Raw genomic sequence first — 22,180 nt, forward strand, 5'->3', positions numbered from 1 at the left:
CATGATTAAAAACCACACGCTTTTGCACTCTGAAGCAATTCATCCACAGTGTCCCCCATTAAACATTTTTTAATTTCATTTTTGCTTTATAGCTAGACTTTAAAAACTGTTTATTACAGAGTACTTTATCACAACCCTTTCCACTTGCTACGTTTAACTGCTAGTTCCTATCTCGTGCACCGAAATGCGTTGAGCACTGAGCTTTAACTCCCCGTGCTTAACATCCTCAAGAAATGGTATTAGTCATTTACCCCTTAAATGTTCATTTCGTAGAGTCAATCACTGTGAATATCATAAATGATTGTTCGCTATTAAGTATAAATTAATGTGGATGTTCATTATTTGTAGTCTTTATTTAGTCTACATTAAAATCTAAGGAAGGAAGATGGGAAACATCCATGTTCACTCTACCTCCTAACATTTTCAAAGAGTAAAAGAAAACGCTAACTAGAGCAGCGGCAATATTTCCTCGTAAATAATCATACTGCGGAACAAGCTAAAGTGTGATTCCCTGGAGTATAGTTGTGAAAGTTTGCAGTGTTTCACTTGAAGCATACAAAAACTCATCGGGCAATATAAGCAATTCTGACGGCAAATGTAGGATGAGTTAAATGCTTGCAGATGTTGTATAGGACACATGTACGCTTAACCAGTCTTTTATACATAATTTATGAATTAACATATAATATATTTTTATTTAAAGGTCTTGCCCATGTTATTTGATTATTGTTTTTTTTCTCGTGAGCAAAGCATCGAGTTACCGTATGTACTGTAACTGATGAACGTCCTTTGTAAACACAGTTTGGGTTCAACATGAAGAGGAAGTTGGAAGACTAAAGCGAAAGTTTTCTCTGTATTTAATACGTCTGGTGCTTTTCAGGCTCAGCAGAAGACGGAGAATAGGCAAGCTGAGAAGCTCGCGTCACGAAGGTACTGTTACAAGCTAATCTGTCATTATTTGCTGGTGATGTCGTTAATGTATGCTGCATATGGTCACTGTGTCTTGCCTAGGTTTAGCGTTATTACTACTGTAGCTTAATTATGACACTTTCTGGTACCAGATAAAAAAACGTGACACTAAGGTTTATTACTAACTCTGTTCAGCGATGTCTTCATTCTCGTGGACAATATGATGAAAGAGAAATATTAAACATATTTTCTAGTAATTACGGTAAAGTACTGTATAAGTAGTGAATTACACCTTAGATATTTGTCAGTGGTCTTTAGACTTCTGAATGTATTGCTCCTTTCTCAGAAACGCAGTACCGTTGTGCTGTATAGTTCGGACCTAATTGTTTTACTTTATTATGGGCTACGCGAGGGTTACATTAAAATACTCAGTTAATTAGAAGTGAGTGTTAAACGGGTGCGTTGACAATATTAGAAACAGCAACAATTACTTTGAATAATAACAGTCCGTTGAGGAACGTCAACATTTTACCGTTTCCGATATACAGTACCAATAGCGCTTTGCAATGAGTGTTGTTGGTTGGTTCCAGCTGCAGTTTTCCACCAAACTACATTTTTATAAACTACAGTTAAGTGTAGTGATTGTAGTATTCAACGCAAAAAAACTGTTACCAAACTGATCGGATTAATAATCCTGTATGATTTTACCGCTTCTTCTCTTGCCATTAAGATCCCACCTACACTTAAAAGAAGCAGTTTTAATTTCAAAGCTAAAATGCCAAAGGTTGTCTGAGTGCAAATTTTCGTACTTTGCACGGAAAATAAGTATATTATATAGCGAATACGGGACTTCAGAAGGTAAGCTACCCACCCATACGTGGGTGTAGTTTTACAAGATAAATGTACTGTAGGTGTTATTCGCATTATATATTGTATAAGGCGCGGGGCAAGCCATTGAAGGCGTTTACAAGAATCCACTATGATGAAATGCTATGTACTACCCACTTATTTGTTTCAGTTTGACAGTCCTGGTATAATGTTATATTCCGTTGAATAAGTCATGCACTATTTTGCTGACAACGGTGAGTGCCAAAGTAATGGGTGAAAATAAATCTGTCAATCGTTCGATAGCTGTATATAACAAAAATGAATGACATTTCACTGTTGCATTTTACGTGGGTTGATGAACCGAAGTAATCCTGTGTGGGCAGATTTGATACATCGTACCAAAGGGAAAAGTATCGTGTTTTTGATTCTTCCTTTCCGTTTACTTATAACACATTAATGAATTAACTTTTGACATAGTTCGCGGTTTTAGTGCCAATTTCTGCTCTTCTTCTCAACATATATATTCTACTGTAGTTTAGGTGGGTAGCTGCGTCTGCATGCGTAGGCTGCAAAGGAACAAGTAATAGGTTTATTCCATGCTGAAAAAAAGAAGAAAGAGAACTTCTTCAACGTTGTGTTTCGTTGTGTTCTCTTTCTTCTTTTTTTCAGCATGGAATAAACCTATTACTTGTTCCTAAATACTGTATACTGTTACTGAATTTAAAGCGTGTTTTGCGGGAAATATTGACAAGGCTTGTGTGCTTAGATCATTGTATAGTTTTCTACTTCAATCACTACAGTTTATTTATCATCACAATTTTAGATTACTTTAAACCTTTGTTTGTCCAGCTGATCATACCTATGTGTATATAATCCTGTGAATCAAACTTTTCTTCAGTCTTCCAGTTTTTCCGATTATTACTGTATGTGTTAACTGTTTCTAAGGTTTGGAAATGCATACTGTATGTATAGTGCAGTCCATAAGTATTTGGAAATTTAAGTGACACAATTTGTGTTGTTTTGGTTCGGTACTCCAGCATATTGGATTTTAAATGAAACAATCACAATGAGGTTAAAGTGCAGAATGTCAGCTTTAATTAGAGGGTATTTACATCTACAGTATATTGGGTGAACCATATAGGAATTACATAGTCCCCCCAATTCATGGGACCAAAAGTAATTGGACACATTTATTATCCATACTTTTCTCTTTCCATCACTCTGGTACAGGTTAATCTTCGTCTCATCTGTCCATAAGGCTTTGTCCCAGATCTCTAGATGCTTTTTTATGTACTATTTTGCAAACTATAACCTGTCCTTTCTGTGGCCTTTCTTACCAGTGGTTTGCATCTTGTGGTGAACCCTCTGAGATGATGCTGGTGTATTCTTCACTTTATGGTAGTCTTTCACACATCTATGCCTACATCCTGGAGAGTGTTCCAAATCTGTTCAACAGTTATAAAGGTGTTTTACTTCACGATTGAAAGTATTCTTCGGTCTTCCGTAGTCTACCAGGTTGTTTCCTATGGCTAAGCTCACCATTGCGTTCTTGCTTCTTTTTCAGCCTCATGACGGCCCGCTTTAATGGCTTTAACACTTCTTTGGTCCTCATGTTGAGAGACAACAGCAACAAACTCCAGATGCAAATGCCGCATCTAGAATCACCTCTAGACCTTTTGTTAGCTCTCTTGTGCATGAACTAACGATGCAACAACACATAGCCAATGAGCAGCCAATTGTCCAATTACTCTTAGTCCCCTAAAATGGACTTAATCCCCTAAAATAAGACTGTGTATATAAAGGGCTGTATTTCCTATATGGTTCACCCAATATAAACATAAATACCCTCGAATTAAAGCTGATATTCTGCACTTTAACCTCATAGTCATTGTTTCTTTTTTAATCCAACATGCTGGAGTAGAGAGCCAAAACACCACAATTTGTGACACTGTCCAAATACTAACAGACTACACTGTATATGATGATTTTTTACTGTGGGTTGTATCATCAATGATTACTCATAATTACAAAAACAGAAAATTGTGTGAAGGTGTTCATTTGTGATAGTTTTGATAGTATTCAAAATATTTTTGTTGAAAAGAGATGGATACAAGTTTGTCATATTGTTGTATGTCTCTCGTAAATAGGAATGTGACTGTTTTACAGTGTAATATGTGTTGTGGGGAAGAGAGGAATACATTGCTGTTAGGAAATGCTATTTTCATTAATTACTATATGTGAAATTAAAGTATATTAGTCTGCTGAATTTTGAGAAAGTCAGTTATGTAGGTAATGTATGTAATTATGGTTATGTAGGTACTGTATTTACAGTATACTTTCTCTTCCTCTTCTAATACACTTTTACTATTCCTACTAAACTTTTAATAATAAACAGAATGTAAGACCACATTTTTAATTGTGATGGTGTTCCACATGAAAAGGCACTACAGATGAAAACTGATTTTATGAACTAACAGAAACACACATGCATTTTCTCAGATGTCATAAATTCTCGTACTGTAGGTGTTCAAGACACTATGTCATGTATCCCGTTATAAAGATTCCTAATTGGTTCTTTTTGGGTTGAGTAAGTGGTGACTTAATTCTACATTTTTGATTTGTGAAGGCATTATAATTTATGATATCATCTTCCTTAAACACGTTTGTGCCTTTTAAGTTAACAGGTAGTATTCTTACCAAGAAAATTGGAATGTATTGAACTGGTCCTCTATAGTTTGTCAGTTGTGGCCTTCAGCTTTATTCACCTGTAATAAGGCCATTATAGCTCTGGAAATGTAACACAATGTATTGGCCTACCATGTTGTTTTATAAACCATGCTGTTGAATCTGACACCTTGGCTTCTTTCAGGAAATGTCTGGATAACTTTCTAACACCTTACTCTGCTCAAAAACACCTATTAATTTTTCATTTTTTTCAGAAGAAATCATAAAAAGTTTAAATTATTCTAATTATGTTCTTTTAGTTTCTAGCCGGTTGCCTTTAAGAGCTTCGTTTCAAATTGGATTAAATAGACTTTAGCAGTTGGCCTTTTCCAAATTCCATTAAAATAATTGTGAATTAAAAACTGTATTTTTTTTACTGAATAATGTTTTCTGTATTTTCAACTATTTTGTAAAGCAATGCTATTTTATAGAACATTTTTTATTTCTATTTAGATTATCCCCTTGGGATATGAAAGGTGAATGGACATCAGAACCCTGTGGATTTTCGTAACAAAAAACAAAAACTAAAATACCAAGATAAACCAAACACTTTATTAATATAAATTGATTTTGAATTTTATTCATACATTAATAAATAATACCAGAATATGCTGTTGTTTCTTCTTCTGTTGGGTTATTCAATCCGGAAATATCTTGTATTTTCTCCTCAAGCTCCATTTGTGAACATGTTAAAATGTTCTGAAATGTTAAAGTCAATGGTTAAAAGAAATGTTAAAGTCAATGGTTGAAACATGTGTGTATTTTTGTCTATATTATACAATATATTAATTATGAATGGCTCTAATTACTGATTACCTACAGAGAACCTAACAAAATTATATTAATTTTATTATCTGCAGAGAATCTAATAGTTTGAAATCCCATGGAAAACATCCTACTGGTATCCCATAAAGTTTTGGAATAGGATTTCAATAGCATTTCCTACTAAAATTTTGTTTATTATCAACAATAGGAATTCCTTTGGAATCCAACAGAACATTCATTTGGAATCTACAGAAATCTATAGGATTTCCAGTAGTGTTTCTGACTCAATTACTTCTGTGAGATCAAATACCATATTTTTTTTCTCCATTTTGTGCTACATGCACTCCACAGCAGGTTAAGAACGTTATATTCAACAAAACACTGGATGTTACCTTGGCTGGACACATTTGTACAACCTTAAATGGTTACTTTGCAATTTTGAAACAAGTAATGATAATTATGTAGCATAACAAAGCTTTCTTTTTTTGATCACAAGCTGCTTAATATGCTATAGAAATATTTATGAAAATGCAAACCATTCAAAATGATGGGGTGCAAGATTTGTGATTAATAGATGTGCAAATGATGTAATTTTTTTTCTGACTCATACAAATTTGACAGATTAATTGTATGCTTTGTAAAGTTTCATTTTATTTGTTTTCAGGAGAAATGGATAACTCACTCCTTATTATATTTCAAGTTGCGATGTGGCCTATGTTTCCAGGTATGAGTTTTGTTGTTTTACTTTTTATAAGACTTGTGGAAAATGTTAAAAGTTGTTATTATCAAAAGAAATAAGATCTACAGCTAAGAGCTACAGGCTTGGCCTGTTTTATTTTTTTGGTGAGCAGGTCCACAGATTTACTGCTACTTATCTATTTATCATTGCAACTTTGCAACATCACATACTGTGTTTCCTGCTGTAGGAACTTCTGCTATAGTGTTTATAATTTCTATAGTCAGGTATACCGGACATTCTAGATATTTGTCTCCATTTTGTTGTGTGTAGGCATAATGAACTACTGTATAATGAAGTGGCAGCTTAATTCAGTTCTAATGGAATCTGACAGTAAAGTATGATTATCTGGTGCCCATAATACATGTTGAAAATGAACAGCAATGCTCATTAAAAGGTCTAAATGAGACTGTATGTCGGATCATTATTAAGTGGAATGATATTTAATTTGACCTTTTTTTAATCCATTGTTAAACCTGGACTACAAATGCAAGATGGCAAATGAGAGTGCCTACATTTTTCAATTGAAGAACATTTGAAGAGCTTAAAACTTTTTTAGGAACATCCCAAAGTATATATCAGGGTGGTCAATCCCCTGGTTATGGAGAGCCAATCCAACAGGTCTTTACCAGCCATGCTTATATCATCAATGTGTAAAAGTGGCAAGACGTAGATTCTGAGACTTGACTCTCATGAGTAAATTAAGTAAGTTATTTAAATCAATTCAGTCTGGAACTGTAGTCTGTACATTAGTGTCTTCAACCATCTTGTGCCTTATGGAACACATATAATGTGTTTATAGTTAGTGTAGAACAATAGATTATTGTAGAGTACTAGTTATTGCTTTATAATTAAAAGATTATGGCTTTGAGTCCTGTATTGTGCTGTTGTACACCTTTGTAAAGAATTCACTTATACTACTAATATTTGAATCAATGAAATTAAATTAAATAAGTTTGATTGATTGACATTATTTTAGATATTAATTAGCCTGCAGCCCAACTTTGGAAGAAGCAGTTAGAAATTTAATGGATGAATTACTTGAAAATATAATACTATATTTTGCCATTGGAAAAGTTGTTCAAGTACATTTTGTAAAGTAACATTTAATGGTGTATGTACCAAAAGTATGTTTTTTTTCTGTTTTTCCAGCTCTTTTCACTGTGGATATGACTGAGTCTTCCTTTCTGGCTGAGTTTAGGGGGAACGTCACTATGGAGTGTCGATTCCCTACAGGGGGTGGCGAGACCCTGTCCAGCCTCAGAGTCTACTGGCACCGCATCCTGCCTGAGCCTCTCCTGGAAGTGTACAAGCTGGAGAGCGGAAAGGAGGACCTGAGCACCCAGCACCCCAGGTATAAAGGCAGAGTGAACCTGCAGAAGGACAGGCTGAAGCAGGGCCAGGCTGTCCTACAGATGTCCAATCTCACCATCTCTGACTCTGGGAAGTACAGGTGCATTGTTGAACAGGGAGGAGCTGACTATAAAGAGGCCACCCTCAATGTGAGAGGTGAGTTACATATATTTGCATTTTTTATTATATGTCAATTGCTAACAGTAATAAATCCTAGATGTGCCAAATGCTTCCAGTGCTTCAGACCTTAGACAATCAAACTTTCTACACGAGGAGAGAAGTGAGAGACTGATTATCCTTCTCTGTGCAAACACATTGGCTTGCATTCAAATGACTTGTGATTTGATCTGTAAATTACTTGTAAATTATCAGGAACACCAGCCCTGTGTCATGAATCAAAGATGCACATCACACATTAGGACATAGAAGTAAATCACATTCATACTCCCATATACTGTAGGTCTGGCCCAATTCTTGTGAAAAATATTTCACAGAAACATCCAAAAAATATGACAGATAACTGATGTCTGGTTAGTTTCTGCTGTTTCTTTTATGTAAAAAAGTCCCAATAATAAAAAGGTTACAGGACACTGTACACATACTGTACATGTGATATGTATTTCAGAACAAGGAAAATAATTAAGTTAAGGAGATGAAAACGATTCCAGAACCTCTACTACCATAATAAAACCCTAAACAGAAACACATACCTTCTTAATGAATAAAAATATGTGCTAATTGCATAGCTGAGAACAGTGCCTCTTTAAAACAGTAATTGATGTTAATTATTCATGTTATTTACTGTAAGCAATCTCAAAATGCATAGTGAAATCTGAAAAGATAATGAATTATAGGTTACTTAATAGGGTACAGGTGTCCTTTTTACAATTATACTTTAGAAGGTGGCTGGAATAGACCGCATAAGAATACCCAAAACTGGCCTCCTCCTTGGTTGAAAGCTTTACACCTGCAGAGGTGTGTGTATTTTCACACTAAGCAGCTCTGGCTACTGACTCTGTTAAATTTTTCAACCAATATTTTGATGCCAGATAATACTACTCTATAACATTTGTTTTCAAAGCCTTGAATAAACCTCTCATTACCTGTGATAAATGCCTAATTTCTTATAGGTATTTTTATTCCATGTAGTTTTATCTTGTTAAATCTTACAAGGTCTGTAAGAGGCCCAGGATGAATAAATGAATATCTGTGAACAGATTGTTCTTACATATTTTACTTACAAGCACCAAGTTAAACTCAAATCTCTTAAAAGCTCTCCTCACTTATAATATTTCTTACTTTAATGTAGTTAGAACATGCATCCTTTTGTCTTTCAGCTGCCTATACACCTATAAAAACAGACATACGTCGAACCCCAGATGATGAGAAGGTGGAACTGACCTGCGAGTCAGAAGGCTACCCCTTGGCCAAGGTGATCTGGTCAGATGCAAGTGGTCTGAACCTCACCTCAAATGCCAATGAAAGCATATTCTTGCTCCCTGATCAACGGTACCACATAAAGAGCTGTGTCATTGTAAACAATACCGTAAATAACACGTACACCTGCACTTTCTGGAACGAGAGTATGATTAACTACGCAACGAATCTTACTATTCCAGGTATGATAGCAATCCCTTACATCTATTGTTCCCATATTCTTCAAAAACAAACATCTGGCAAGAGCTCCTTTAGTGTTTATTACATTGCTCAATTCATAGTAGATGCTTTGTGTGTGTTGCACAGACCTATTTAGACACCTTTTCCAAGGGACACTTTGAGACAGCTGAATATTTCAAAAGTACCCTTACACATAAAATAAAACCACTGTTAATTAAAAGTTTAGTTTATTTAGTATTAGTTAATAACAAATTAAATAATAAGCTTTATTTGGTTATGAAATTCCCACTTAAATTATATAACATATCATGATAGAAAGTAGGAGGTTACACCCTAATACTTTTCTAGCAATGTCATTTCTGAAATATTTTGTAGGCTGGGCTGGGATCTGACATGAAATAGGAATAGTTGTGTGGAGTGATGCAGGTACAACAGTATATCTGTACATTACCAATTGCCCCATACAAATTTAATTTATCAGAGGAAAGTCAAGATTAATATTCTTGATTAAATTAGGCATGTGAGGAAAGGGAAAACCTTAACAAAACAAGAAGAAGAAAAGCTGTTTTAAAAACAATCAATACTATGAGCTGCATGCATATAGTGTTATTAGATGAAAGGACAGTATTGTTTTAAATGTTCTTCTGGAAAACCTGTTTCTCCTGAGCCATGACATCAAAAAGAGAAGTCACATATCTCTCCTGTCTGCAAACAAGGATGGAATTAGCATAGAAAATTCATGTGAAATCATTTAACATTTCCGTAAAACTAAATTTAGAAATGGGAATGATGTTTTAGAATTCTTCTGATATCCTTGTTCTATACACTACACCATAAATCCATCATGTGCCTTAACGTGGAGTGCATTTGTTTAAAAAAAAAATAGAAAAATCTTGAACCTGTTATTATGTTGGCCTCTGTTTAATTTGCCAGTTATCCATCGGAACTTGCTGTCGCAGGAATACAGTCATGTGTTAAAACTTTGTATCTGCAAACTATTATCATTTAAGGCAAGTAAGCAGAGATGGTTTTTCTCATAGTGAAGTTTCAGAACACAGACAGCAGACAGTTTATATTTACGCAGGAGCGCAGTGTCACTATTAGATACAGGGATCTCCTAGTCTATTCTGCAACACCAACCCAACCCTTGTGCTTTTTTGGTAACTTTTCATAATCTCTGAGACCTACTTGCAGCAAACAGTAGGTGGAATGATCAAGCTTGGGTCTGCAGGGCATGATGTCTTTCCTCATCTCCTGGCCTTTTCTAATATGGGTGAGCTAGTCAAGACCCCCTCCACCCTAATAGTGATATTTAGTCACCTGAACTTGTGAGCACAGATATCCTCTGCAGAAGCATCAGTGATTCAGAATCTGTGAATAGAATAGATAATTTTCTAAAGGATATGTTTTGTTTCCTTTGAGAAACACAGCAATAAGCTCAAAAGTTTGGATGAATTATCCATTTTCCTGAAGCTGTTTATTTGTTTCAACTAGTATGGAAATCCAGATTACATTTGTGTGTGAAAGTACAGTATATGTGGTAAGAAAACCATTTCACCAAATTTGTGATACATATCAACAACTAATACAAGGGGAGATGAGACTCTCACTACTGCAGGTGATCCACCGCAACTTACAACAACAATACAAGCATATTAGAATTAGGTATAGATTTAGATTATTTTTAACTTTTCATCCTTGAGATGAGAGTATGTTATTCAGATAAAAAGGTGAACATTTTTTAGATTTACCTACTTATCCTTTGCAAAATTAATCGATAGACCTTAGTGAATTTTTCTCTCTTGTGTTTGCTATTTGTGTGCGTTGAAAGTGTGAATTCACATTGTGGATGATATTGCGGTCAGGGCCAGATTTAGACTATCACAGGCTCTAGGGCTAAATATTTTCAGGGAGCCCCCCCCCCCCCCCCCCAAACACTCCAAACATCACTCCCAACCAACAAACATAACTGTGCCCTACATGTCATTACATTTAAAGTTCAAATCTTGTTCAAAACATTGTACAAAACAGAACTTAAGACAAGTTAGAATCATTTCTTAATAGTACAGTATTATAGGCTACTATAAGTGAAGTCTTCCTGCATACTGGCTGACATATGAATTTCGGACACTTCAAAAAACGCTTTTTACACCGCCAGAGACGGTCTTCTCAACAAACACAAAATGCATTCCTACGTTATTCCCAGAACAACAGACTCAAAACTGCCCACCCGAAATCACAAGCACCATTATAAAAAATGCAGTTAAATAATGCAAATCGCATAAAATCATCTAAAATGCAAATAGGTCTTTTACTCCTCTGTGGCGGGAGTGACAATCAGGACCATGGCTGTTAGCCTAGCTGATAAACCTAGTCAAGACAACGTAATCATTTTGAACAGTGATGAATACAAATAACAGTAGAGGTACATGTTCAGTGAGAAAAAAACAAACATCTTAGTTACCCTCAGTAAAGCTGAAAGCAACGCATGTGACCTGAACTGAACTTTTAAGAACAGTGAAAAAAACAGTTTTGAGTGCGGAGAAAGAGTTTTCGTATGTTACTGTCGAATACTGAGGCCTGTTCCTCTTACATTAGGGACATGAGGAATCGGCACGCAACTTGGTACACTTCATAAATCAAATCCAATCAAGGACAAACTGGCACCACCAGGCATTCTGGGTGAATTAACAAATGTACCCATATGCACTATACTGTAAAACACACAGCACATGCAAAATGCAACATGCAAAACAATGCATAAAAAACTGTGAGAAAACCATCTATGGAAAAACAGCTAGCTACAGACTAATGAACAAAGGCATTCTGATGCTAACACACCATCCCAACGAAATTATAGCAAGCACAATTAAGTTAGAAAACTTAACAGAGGTCGAACAGAGATGCCACGGTTGGCAAGGAAATAATAACATAATCTAAACAGGCCTAATTTAGTCTAATATTCAACTTAGCCCTCCCTTTGATGTATTTTGAGTTGCCATGTGATGTTTGGTCTACATCGCAAAGCGAATACGGCAGGGCCTGGCGTTGAATATGATAACTGTCCAGAACTGGAACAGTCCAAGAATGCTTTTTTTAAAAAACAAATGACATTTGTTATCCATGCTAAACTGATTAACTTTGGCAAGCTCGTGTGCGAGTAGCTTACTCGATGTTGCACCACAACTGGCGGGATTTAATGGTACCGGTACTTAGCGATACATGAATAAATTGCAGCAATCTATTGTCGTTTCCTAATTATACCCCAAGTGCCCCAGTGGTCCTCCCCCCTCCCGCCCCCGCACCCAGCCGGGGAGCCTCAGGCTTGAGCCCCGGTAAGCCCATGCATTAATATGTCCCTGATTGGGGTTGGTAGTGATTACTGCTTTTCACTCCTTGTGGCAGGTGCTGAGTAAAGGTTTTCCCTTTGGTTGTTGATAGATTGTGGGGCTTCCCCTTGCATTTTTCCTTAAATGGAAAAACATCATCAGTTTTTTTTTACTATATACCCACCTAATTTGGTATTTCCAGTCATATCTTTATGTTTTGGCTCACAACAATGCCCTCTGCAATGAGAAAATTCCAACTCCACCCACCCGTCAACTTTTGGACCCGTTACAAGTTTTGCAGCAACATGCAGAGGTTAAACATCAATTAGAGGAGAGGTTTGTCCCTCAGGGATGTCACCACGGTGCTGGAGATGTTGAGTACATTGCAGGGCATTTGCTTAGCTGGGAGTCAGGAGAGCTCTGGTCAGCTAGTCCCAGCCCTACTCTGATGGGTGACTTTGGCACCTCAGCTTGTGGCGGTATTGCCTCTGGTACAGTTAACCTCTGCCACGGCATGCTGGAATGAGCACGTCTGCTGGCTGAGCCCCCAGGGAGCCTCTCCCACTTGATTTTCTGCATACTGTACATGTGGAGACCCTTGAGTGTAGATGAACCTGCTCTACTTGACTCTTGCAGAGCAACACTGATTGAAACTCCCTTTTGTATTAGTTGTGTACAATTAACAGATTTAATGATTTTCAGGTGCTTGCATTTCTCTTCTATACAATCACTTTTAGAGAAGTGCTGCCTGTCTGGAATGTTCTTTTTGTGAAATTAGGTTATTTCCAGCTTGTATTAATGTCATGGAACATTTTCTGCTTAGTCACAGCTTAAGTTCCACAAATTCTAAATGAAGCTATCCAGTCTGCTGAGTAGAGTCCTAAACTGCATTTCTGAGGAATGCAGAAAACGTTAGGACACACTGAAGAACACTGATCTCATGGCTGTTTCTGTCTCTGAATTAGAAATGAGTTTTAGCTTAAATTAATTACATCTTGTTCTGTTTATTACTTGTACTGTAAATCAAAAATATTTTTGTACACTTTGTACACAGCCTTCTCTTGTTAAAGTCCTGTGCTCTTGTATTTTCATTTTATTTACTCATCTTAATTTTGTGAACATATGGTACAACAATGTACATGATGATACTGTTATTGAATGGTTTCTACTTTCTATAATGAAAGGTGGGAAAAGTACATATTCTATAACATACAAAAAGATCTGTTAACAGGTTTCCAAAAACAAAAGATTCATTAGCAAGCTTTACTTTACACATATCATAAATATTTCATATTTAAATAAATAATACATTTAAATAAATATTTCTCATTATTGGTAATTTGATAAAATTAGAATAATCATAACATTTCACATAACATTCCATGTTTTGCCTTTCTTTGCCTCATAGATGATATGAAGAAAACTGAAGAACAATCCCCAGCAGGGAGAAAGTCTTCAACTATAGTTTGGGCAATAATGGTTGTGGCTGCAATAGTGGTGACTGTGGCTATCTTGGTAAATCAAAGGTTTAAAGGTAATTTCTGTTTATATGTAAGATCTCTTAAAAATAACAGATCAACCCTATGGTCTGAGCTGTGTTGGTTCCAGTGATAATGGGCCTGAGTTACCATTTTCACCAGGGGTTGTGGCAACACTGAATAATGAATTGCTAAACAGTGCTGCACCCATAAAGTCCTAATTACATTTGTCAGTTTTTCTAGTCTGTAACAGGGCTTTGTTAGCAAATGCTGTCATGTAATCTCTATGGGATGCTCAGTTCTAGTTTGCTAAATCTAGTACCTAAAAGTTAAGACAAACTCAGATGAGGCGAAATATAGAACATCTTGTTTCATTAACACCTCTGTAGCTCTGCTTTGCTTCAGTAAACAGTGTAGCTTTTAACCTTTTGTATTTCGTGAAGAGAAAGTTGGAGGTTCCCTGTATGCTGTGAAGCAACATATTGTATTCACCAGGGGAAGTCTATGATGGCCAAAGAAGCCTTAGAAAGATTGTATGCTGTAGCCATGAAAAAAATATATATTCTGAGTATGACAATAAGTAGGACTTTTTCATTATTTTTAAGTATTGTGTAATTGTTTAACCGCATTTCTTGTTTATTAAGTAGCTTAATATGTGCTTTGACTTTGCATTTTCTATATTACTTTCAACTGCCTCTTTTGAAGACATCCCCTCTGTGGCCCATAACCTTAGGGAATTTAAAAACATGGGACTGTGGATTTCCTTTAAATTCATTTTTTTTTCAAATCTATTTTCACAGATGTAAAGGGACTCAAAAGAAGTAAGAGAAAGGAGGAAGACTTTGATGCCTTATGTATGTATGATTAAGATCGTAAGTTAAGTATGTCAGTCATATTGCTTTGTTGACAAGGGTGCAATAGGGTTGTAACGTGTAAAGTATTAGGACAATATGTGCAGTATTAACACAAATTAACAAAAATATTACAAATTGTATTGTGAAATGTAGCAATATGGTTTCAAAAAGATCAAGAATGCTTTAGCATTTGAAACCATTTGTGTTAAAATCATTCACAACTGTTAGACAGTAGATCTTTCCCAATGTTGTTGTACCTCAAAAATTGTGATTCAACAAGTATTCCAGGCTTGAAATAGTCTGAACATTGCTCTTTTATTAAACATGCTGATATAAGGTTCAGAAACATCTAAATTCAAAACTGACAAAAAAACTCCATGTGTCTTTATGAAGGTAAATAGAATGTGACAAACAAAATAAATATCAAATAATTAAAATAAACCTCAGTGGTTGGTGTAATTTGCAACATCTGAGTTCTGGTCGTGTACATAGGTTCATTATTGTCTGGCATAGTTCTGGCAAAGGATTAATAAATCAGAAGCAAATGTAAAAAAACATTTATTAACAAATATCATAATGAAACACAACATTTTACATACACTAACATACAACATTAAACAAAAACATGTATTCCAGTTACATTGTTTTCAACACAAGGCATCTCAGAAGCCTACTTTCTACAAACCCAGACATTTCTGAGTGCTACCCTGTAACTTGAAATCTTATACAACACTTTCACAGGCCTAAAAGACAGATAAAAGAACACAATGCAGCTCTGAATCTCCCTTTCTATTACATGGATGTCCAAAAGCGAATGTGAATCTATCTTTCTATTCTAGGATTCCACAGTAAAGGAAATCACAATTTCCTAAAATAACGGATACCAATATGTCTAAAACAGGGATCCAAATGATTAGTCAGAGTCTAGTCTCACCTGGCACAAACGTAGAGCAAGAGACGGGTGACTGTGTTTCTTACCTCTGTCTCTCTTCTTTCCTTTCCCTCTTTTTAATCTATGTTTCTGGACTATTGAAAACTTTAATTAACTAGAGTAAACTAGAAAATTCCCTTTCATACTCTGTGTTTTTCTGTCTGTAAATTCAACTGCAACTAAGTTAAATTTAACATTGTTTAAACCCATTGTTTCTACCCATTGTTTCTAAATTTTACAATACCCCTCCATCCCTAACAATATAAAGGTGAAATGAGGTCTTTAATAACCAAGTAGACAGGATCTCCATTAAATGTGTTATCTAAAGGACGGGTGCTCCCACAGCACAGTGTCTCTTGTCTCTGTACTGTGGCAGTGTTTTGGAAATTCTGGTGCAGGTGGAAGAGTATTACCCACTAAGCCAATAGTGCAACTTACAGCAGCTACAATACCTGGTTTTCCTTGGCAGTGTCCCATGCCAATACTGACCAGGCCTTGCTTTGCTTCTGAGATCTGTCAAATTTACACAACAATGTGGTAATGCTGCCATCAACTAATCTTTTGATTAGTCTTTTGAATGACGAATGATGAGTGATGCCTGTCTCGAATCAGTATACTGTACATCAATTATACATCACTATGTTTCCCTTGAAAGACGTACTGCATCTTTAAATAAATGCAAATAAAATCAGTGAATTTAAGTGTGCTTTAATTCCTTTCTTACTTTCTTTCACTCAGAGGGTAATGGTCCCCTGCGGCCTTCACTTTGTATGATATGTAATTGATGCTACAGGTAGTGATTTATGTGTCTGTTCAGTTGTTCACTGATTTTTATGAAAATGTATTCTTAATATAATGAAATGATATCCTTACCTGTTATGGTTAATATATTTGATATAATACGTAACTTCCTATCTGCTTCCTATCTGATTTTCCACTTCATATCAAAAGTAATCTTCTGTGGAAGTTACTGGGTGTGAGGTAGATACATTTTTTGTTTTGTTTTGAAGCTGTCGCACTTTGTCTTTTTTTAAAAAAAATGTCAAACTCAATTTATATTGTTTTCTATACTGACTATTGAAAATATTATTTTTCTTTTAAACAGCCACTGCCCTCACCATAAATAGTGAAGTTCCAACTTCTGTTGTCACCCATGAAGAAGGTACGTCAGTTAATTTGGTATTTCAGCTGTACAGAACTGAATCCAAGCAGTTCTGTCAGACATACTTGCCTGTATGGAAAAGAAAAAAAAAATTGGTCAATATTGGATATTAGAAAGAGGCCACATCTGTAACCTGAGGTCAACAGCCCTCTCAAGTATAGAAAGGTTGGACAAAAGGTTACGTAAGAGAGGTTCTGAATGATTGAGTATTGTTCTTCAGGAAACCAAAATACCAAATTAGTGTCACCCTGTGTCCTCATGACTAGAGTCACAAGTTGTTTTTATTAATTTTGTCAGCTTGATTAATGGTGCAGAATTCCTGTCACAGAGCAGTAAAAAATGATGAGGAGGAACAGTTGAAAAGCCACAAAGCATGTGATCTTCTTTTAAAAGCTGTTTTAGCTATTGCATAAATAAAAGCACTTCTAGTAAAAGGAATAGGTGGAAGGGGTTAATTTGAGGTAAAATGTGAAGTACATTACATCACATTAACTGCTAGTCTAGGATGGTCACTACAGAAAGTATACTAACAATACTGTACAACATATCTCAAAGAGCTTACAAAAATACTTTCCTAAATAAATTCCTAAATTCTGTATATATAAAACACAAACAAAAGTACACTCCTTATAGAAATGCAACAGATACTGTATATTGTTTATTGAAATAGGCCAGACCCCAGGCCCGGAGAGTGGAAGCTCAGGCCTTGTTTATCCATATTGATAAAATATCCATAAAAACATCCAGTCACATCTGTTGTGGAGACACATTAGGAAGGACCCAATAGTAGAAATAGGACCTTCATTGTCATTTCATCTTCTTTGTCATTTGCCAATAAGAATAGACATTCATAGACTCACTGTGTAGGTGGGGAATACTAAACAAAAAGAGAACCAGCTTTTACTAGAAAGTATGTATTTCTAAACTATGTCGCTAAGGGAGGAATGCTGATGTTAGTCATCCAGCAGCGGAGAAGCATTTAAATAACACTGAATTATCCAAGGAAACAGTTAATGAGGATTCTGGAGCTTGAAGCATGTATAATGAAATAGAAAGTGAAATCAGATTCCTTTTATTGTGCAGTGTCTGTGGTCTGAGTTTCAGCTCCACCCTTGGATTACAATATGTAAACCCTGAAGGAATGATTATTTAACATATGAGATAAACCTTTGGGCCATCTAGACTGTTTGCAAGGATGTCATCTAGCCTTTTCTTAAAAGACGGCTTCAACATCATGGCTGCGTGACTTGCTTTATAATAAACATGCCTCACTGTATCTGAAAAATGTGGAAGGCATATACTTTGTTTCAACATTTTTCTACCCCTATCTTTAAAATACTTTCAATATTTATTTACTTACATAAACAGTAGGAGAGGTTATTCCAAAATTTTGGATAATTGCTATTTGTTTTTAGGGTTATCAGATATAATTTCTGTAATAAATACTGTATACTCTTGTGAATGCACTGTGTGAGGTAGCATGTACTATACCTTGCAGACTTGGAAGGAGAGAGAGTGAGAGATCTTTTATGCTCACAGTCCAAAGGCACAGCTTAGTCTGTAGTGGAAATAATAATAATAATACGAAGAAAAAGATGATGAATTCCTTACACTTATATACATGTAGAACTTTTCTGGACACTCTACTCAAAATTATTTTCTGGTAATGGGGACTCCCCTCCAACACCACCCATGTGCAGCATCCACCTGGATGATGCAACAGCAGCTATATTGCGCCAGTACGCCCACCACACACCAGCTATCAGTGGGCAGGAGAACAGAGTGATGAAGCCAATTCATAGATGGGGATTATTAGGAGGCCATGATTGGTAAAGACGGAAGAGACATTTGACCAGGACACTGGGGTAACACCCCTACTCTTTTTGAGAATATTTTTTCCTGGGATTTTAATGACCACAGAGAGCCAGGACCTCAGTTTTACATCTCATCCAAAGAACAGTGGCGCCTTTTTACAGTATAGTGTCCCCATCACAATACTGGGGCATTATGACCCACACAGACCGCAGGTCTCTCGTCCAGGTACTGACCAGGCTCACACCTGCTTAACTTCAGTGGGTTGCTAATTGTGAGTTGCAGGGTGACATGGCTGCTGCAAAACATGAGTGAGGGGCATCACAGTTTCTGGACAGGAGAGCTGCATTAGTTCATTCACCAGGCCCAGGTCAATAAGGAATGAGGAACAGGGAAGGCCTGCTGTACCTGGGCTGGAGGTGTTGACACCTGAAGGAATGAGACATTGCTTAGCAAGGAAACAGCATATCTTCTCCCCAGCAGCCAAGAGGGATGTGCCCAGAAAGCAGGTGGAAACCTTTTTTCTTCCAAATTGGTCTTATAATCCTCTTACTTAGCCCAGAGGAGTGACTGATTCCATGGACTACCTATTCTGACAACCTCTTTCCCTCACTCAGACTAGCTGTGCCTTATTGTACAGATTTTCCCAGTTAACAGGTCATTTAAATAATAATAAACTTTATTTTATATAGCTGCTTTAAAGGTGGCTTCTCAAAGCTCATTTTGGCTCAAGACTACACCACTGAGCCTGGAATGTCAGCCAAGATGGTGACTATCTCATGCAGCCACCTCTCTCTATCTCACACACTGACCATACAAATTGAATAAAAATGAAAAAGCCAGATACTGTCCTCAATTAATGACAAAGCAACCTGTCGTAAGTGGTGGGCTCAGCAGTGATTCTTTGGTCCTGTTTTCATCAGTTTGTTTATAAATGATATAAGCAGATATGCTCATATTAGTTGTTTCTAGCCCACCCCTTCTCCCCTTTTAAAGCCCTTATTTAATATACTTTTGCCTTGTTTTCATGCTGCTTGTAATCAAACTAAATTCTAGATTATAAAAATATCTCAACAGTAACATTAAATTTCACTCATCATAAATTAACAAAAAATATTTTAAAGATCAAAAGGTTGCATCTAATGCCATGGATCTAGGCTTCAGTGTGAAATGTAAATAAATAATGTTCATTCAGTTATATAGACAGCTACTATGGAAATCTAGCATCATATAAAATTCATCTTTCCACATACAGCGTTGTATCACTCCCATGTACATCCGGAAAGCAGTATTGGAAGCTCTGTGCAAAAACAAGCCCTTAGAGATCAGTAAGCATATCTCCTCCTGCCCAGTCTGAGGCCCTGCTTAAGTGAAAAAATATTGTAGCACTGTTTCTGAAATTGTGATACATTCTTCACTAAAAATTTTCTCTAAACTACAGTGCAAAGACTTACAGTACCAATGGTTTTGTACAACATTTTAAAATTAGGTTCTTACCCTTATGTTCTCTTTTTTATGCTCTCCTGACAGGCAACCTCAAGGCATGACAGCCTTACTGCCAATGTCACAGAAGCTGACGATAGGAGAACAGTCTCCTTGTGGAGAAACCGTCCTGGTCAATACCTCGGTTACTACTTGGACACAGGCCAAGAGCTTTGGCGCCTTCAGTCTCCATTCATGCAAACCAATTGCTGCTTCATTTGGAGGGTGCCAAGGGAGACTCTGTATGATGAAATGGCATACAGAGAACAGTGATATCAGTGCAGCCTGAGGGCATCTTTGACAGGTCCTGTTGATGGTGTGTGCATTCTAGTTGAGTACTGCCAAGAGAATGCAAAACTACAGGACTCTTTGAAAATGTTTCAAGGGGACCATCAGTGCGGAAGGGTTCTAGTCAGAGCTCGCAATGGAGGATACAGTAACTTCACAGACTGTTTGGATTCTGCACTGGAGCTCTGCAGATAGCAGATGAGCCACTAGATTACAAGAGGGAATGCTGCAAAATGCCTTATTATAAATTTGCAACGGGACTTGTTTCCTGTGTAAGCTGTAGCCAATGTTGTGTTTTTATTTTGTTTGCTTTTCAGCACTTTAACTCCATGAAAACACATTGAAAAATGTGTTAGAAAGCACTTTTACCTCAGTTTGGCCTCTAACTCTTGTATTTATTATATAATTTATAAATGCAAAAACAGTTGTGTTTTACTGCCGTACACAGTAGATTAATCTAAACCAGGCAATTGTTGCATTAAACATAACTACTGCTTTCAAAAAAGAAAGGCCATAAATGTCAGTTACCCGACTCTTTAAATGTAACTATAAAAGTTATTTTTTTGCAGATTTTCAATAGCTTTTATTGTTTGTGTAGATTTAATAGTAATTCATAAGATTTAAAGCATATTTGCTAATTGTATTGCCATCAGGATCGCTGTTACAAATCATTCAGGAAACCAGAATTTAACAAAGAATACCAAGGTCCTTCTTGAAGTTGTTGATTGTAGTTGAATTGTTTAACTTCTGTGATAAGTTCTTAAAATGTGTTATTTATTCTAAAAGGAATGAAAAAAAACTGTCTCCTGATTCAGCAAGTGAAGTCATAAATGATTAGGACAATTAATTCAGGATGATCTGGAATTTCATGAATAATGAAGTATTTAAAAAGGAGAAAATAACATGCCACTGATTAAAAGACAAGCCACTCAGTTCTTATGTCTTATGTCACTCTATGACAGAACATCAGAGAATGAAGTGTAAAACAAATTGTTTGGACCAAATAGTATTTACCCAGCTCTGCTTAAAGAAATCATCTGAGTTTGTAGACCACTCACTAGGGGATTTCAGATGACTCTTAGGGGAGTGAATGTGTACACTGATTTCAAATAAAAGGGGACAAAATACAGCCAGAATTATAGCCCAATCAACCTAATACCAATTACATCTGAAGTTAAAAATGTAAAGAACTAAATCTGAAAGATCCAAATTAACACTGTATTCTAGAATGCAGTCAGTACAGATTTAGATTTATAAGACACAGTTAATGCACAAATAAGCCATAGTGTGCCAGAACGCTCACCACACATCAGCTGTCAGTGAGGAGGAATGCAGAGTAAAGAAGCCAATTCATAGATGGGGATTATTAGGAGGCCATGATTGGTAAGGGCCAATGGGAAATTTGGCCAGGATGCCGGGGTACACCCCTACTCTTTTCGAGAAATACCCTGGGATTTTTAATGACCACAGAGAGTCAGGACCTTGGTTTTATGTCTCATCCGAAGGATGGCGCCTGTTTACAGTATAGTGTCCCCATTACTATACTAGGGCATTAGGACCCACAAGGACCGCAGTGTGAGTACCCCCTGCTGGCCCCACTAACACCTCTTCATTTGATTTTGTCATAGCAAGTCGTGGGGGCTGTTAATAGCGCTATGACTGAGTATCTGGGGGTGTTACACTACAGAACTGACGGTAATGGGTGCGCACTGCGACTCTCTACAACTTGCTGTGATTTTCTTAAGATTATGTAAATGAAGGCTATGACTGAAAATCCTAGAAAAAGTTGTGTAGTGTGGCATTAAGATAATATGTTGTTTCTTCCATTGTGAAACAGTTCTCAATTCATGTGCACATTTTTTCTCAGTTTTCTATCACTTTGTAATTATTTATAAAACCTCTTTCCAAAGCA

At 36.4% G+C, this 22,180-nt stretch overlaps 1 protein-coding gene across 5 annotated transcripts; it reads left to right on the forward strand.

Annotated features, from left to right (window-relative positions):
• The first annotated feature begins 889 nt into the window (after positions 1–889).
• On the forward strand, positions 890–21,203 carry LOC102687068 (programmed cell death 1 ligand 1-like). 5 transcript variants are annotated; one of them, XM_015336730.2, is made up of 8 exons: positions 890–930; positions 5,891–5,950; positions 7,115–7,471; positions 8,653–8,934; positions 13,670–13,795; positions 14,540–14,593; positions 16,630–16,686; positions 20,029–21,203. In XM_015336730.2, exons 2-8 carry the CDS (start codon positions 5,896–5,898, stop codon positions 20,043–20,045), a joined length of 948 nt encoding a protein of 315 aa, XP_015192216.1. In that variant the 5' UTR covers positions 890–930; positions 5,891–5,895; the 3' UTR covers positions 20,046–21,203. The 5 variants fall into 5 exon arrangements, 4 of the variants coding, with proteins under 4 accessions (XP_015192216.1, XP_015192221.1, XP_069043236.1 ...); XM_015336735.2 differs by having other exon boundaries at positions 904–930; positions 7,164–7,471; XM_069187135.1 differs by lacking the exons at positions 890–930; positions 20,029–21,203 and adding exons at positions 1,230–1,767; positions 18,784–20,013.
• The last annotated feature ends 977 nt before the right edge of the window (positions 21,204–22,180 follow it).

This window comes from Lepisosteus oculatus, chromosome 3 (genome assembly GCF_040954835.1).
Source record: "Lepisosteus oculatus isolate fLepOcu1 chromosome 3, fLepOcu1.hap2, whole genome shotgun sequence".
NCBI classification, from domain to species: Eukaryota; Metazoa; Chordata; class Actinopteri; order Semionotiformes; family Lepisosteidae; genus Lepisosteus; species Lepisosteus oculatus.

Excerpts from the sequence above, each read along its gene's own strand:
- LOC102687068 (XM_015336717.2), top strand. The coding sequence starts at position 1,608 with ATGATTTTACCGCTTCTTCTCTTGCCATTAAGATCCCACCTACACTTA. Across the intron at positions 1,768-5,890 it reads CGAATACGGGACTTCAGAAG|GAGAAATGGATAACTCACTC; the intron begins GTAAGCTACCCA and ends ATTTGTTTTCAG. Across the intron at positions 7,472-8,652 it reads GGCCACCCTCAATGTGAGAG|CTGCCTATACACCTATAAAA; the intron begins GTGAGTTACATA and ends TTTGTCTTTCAG.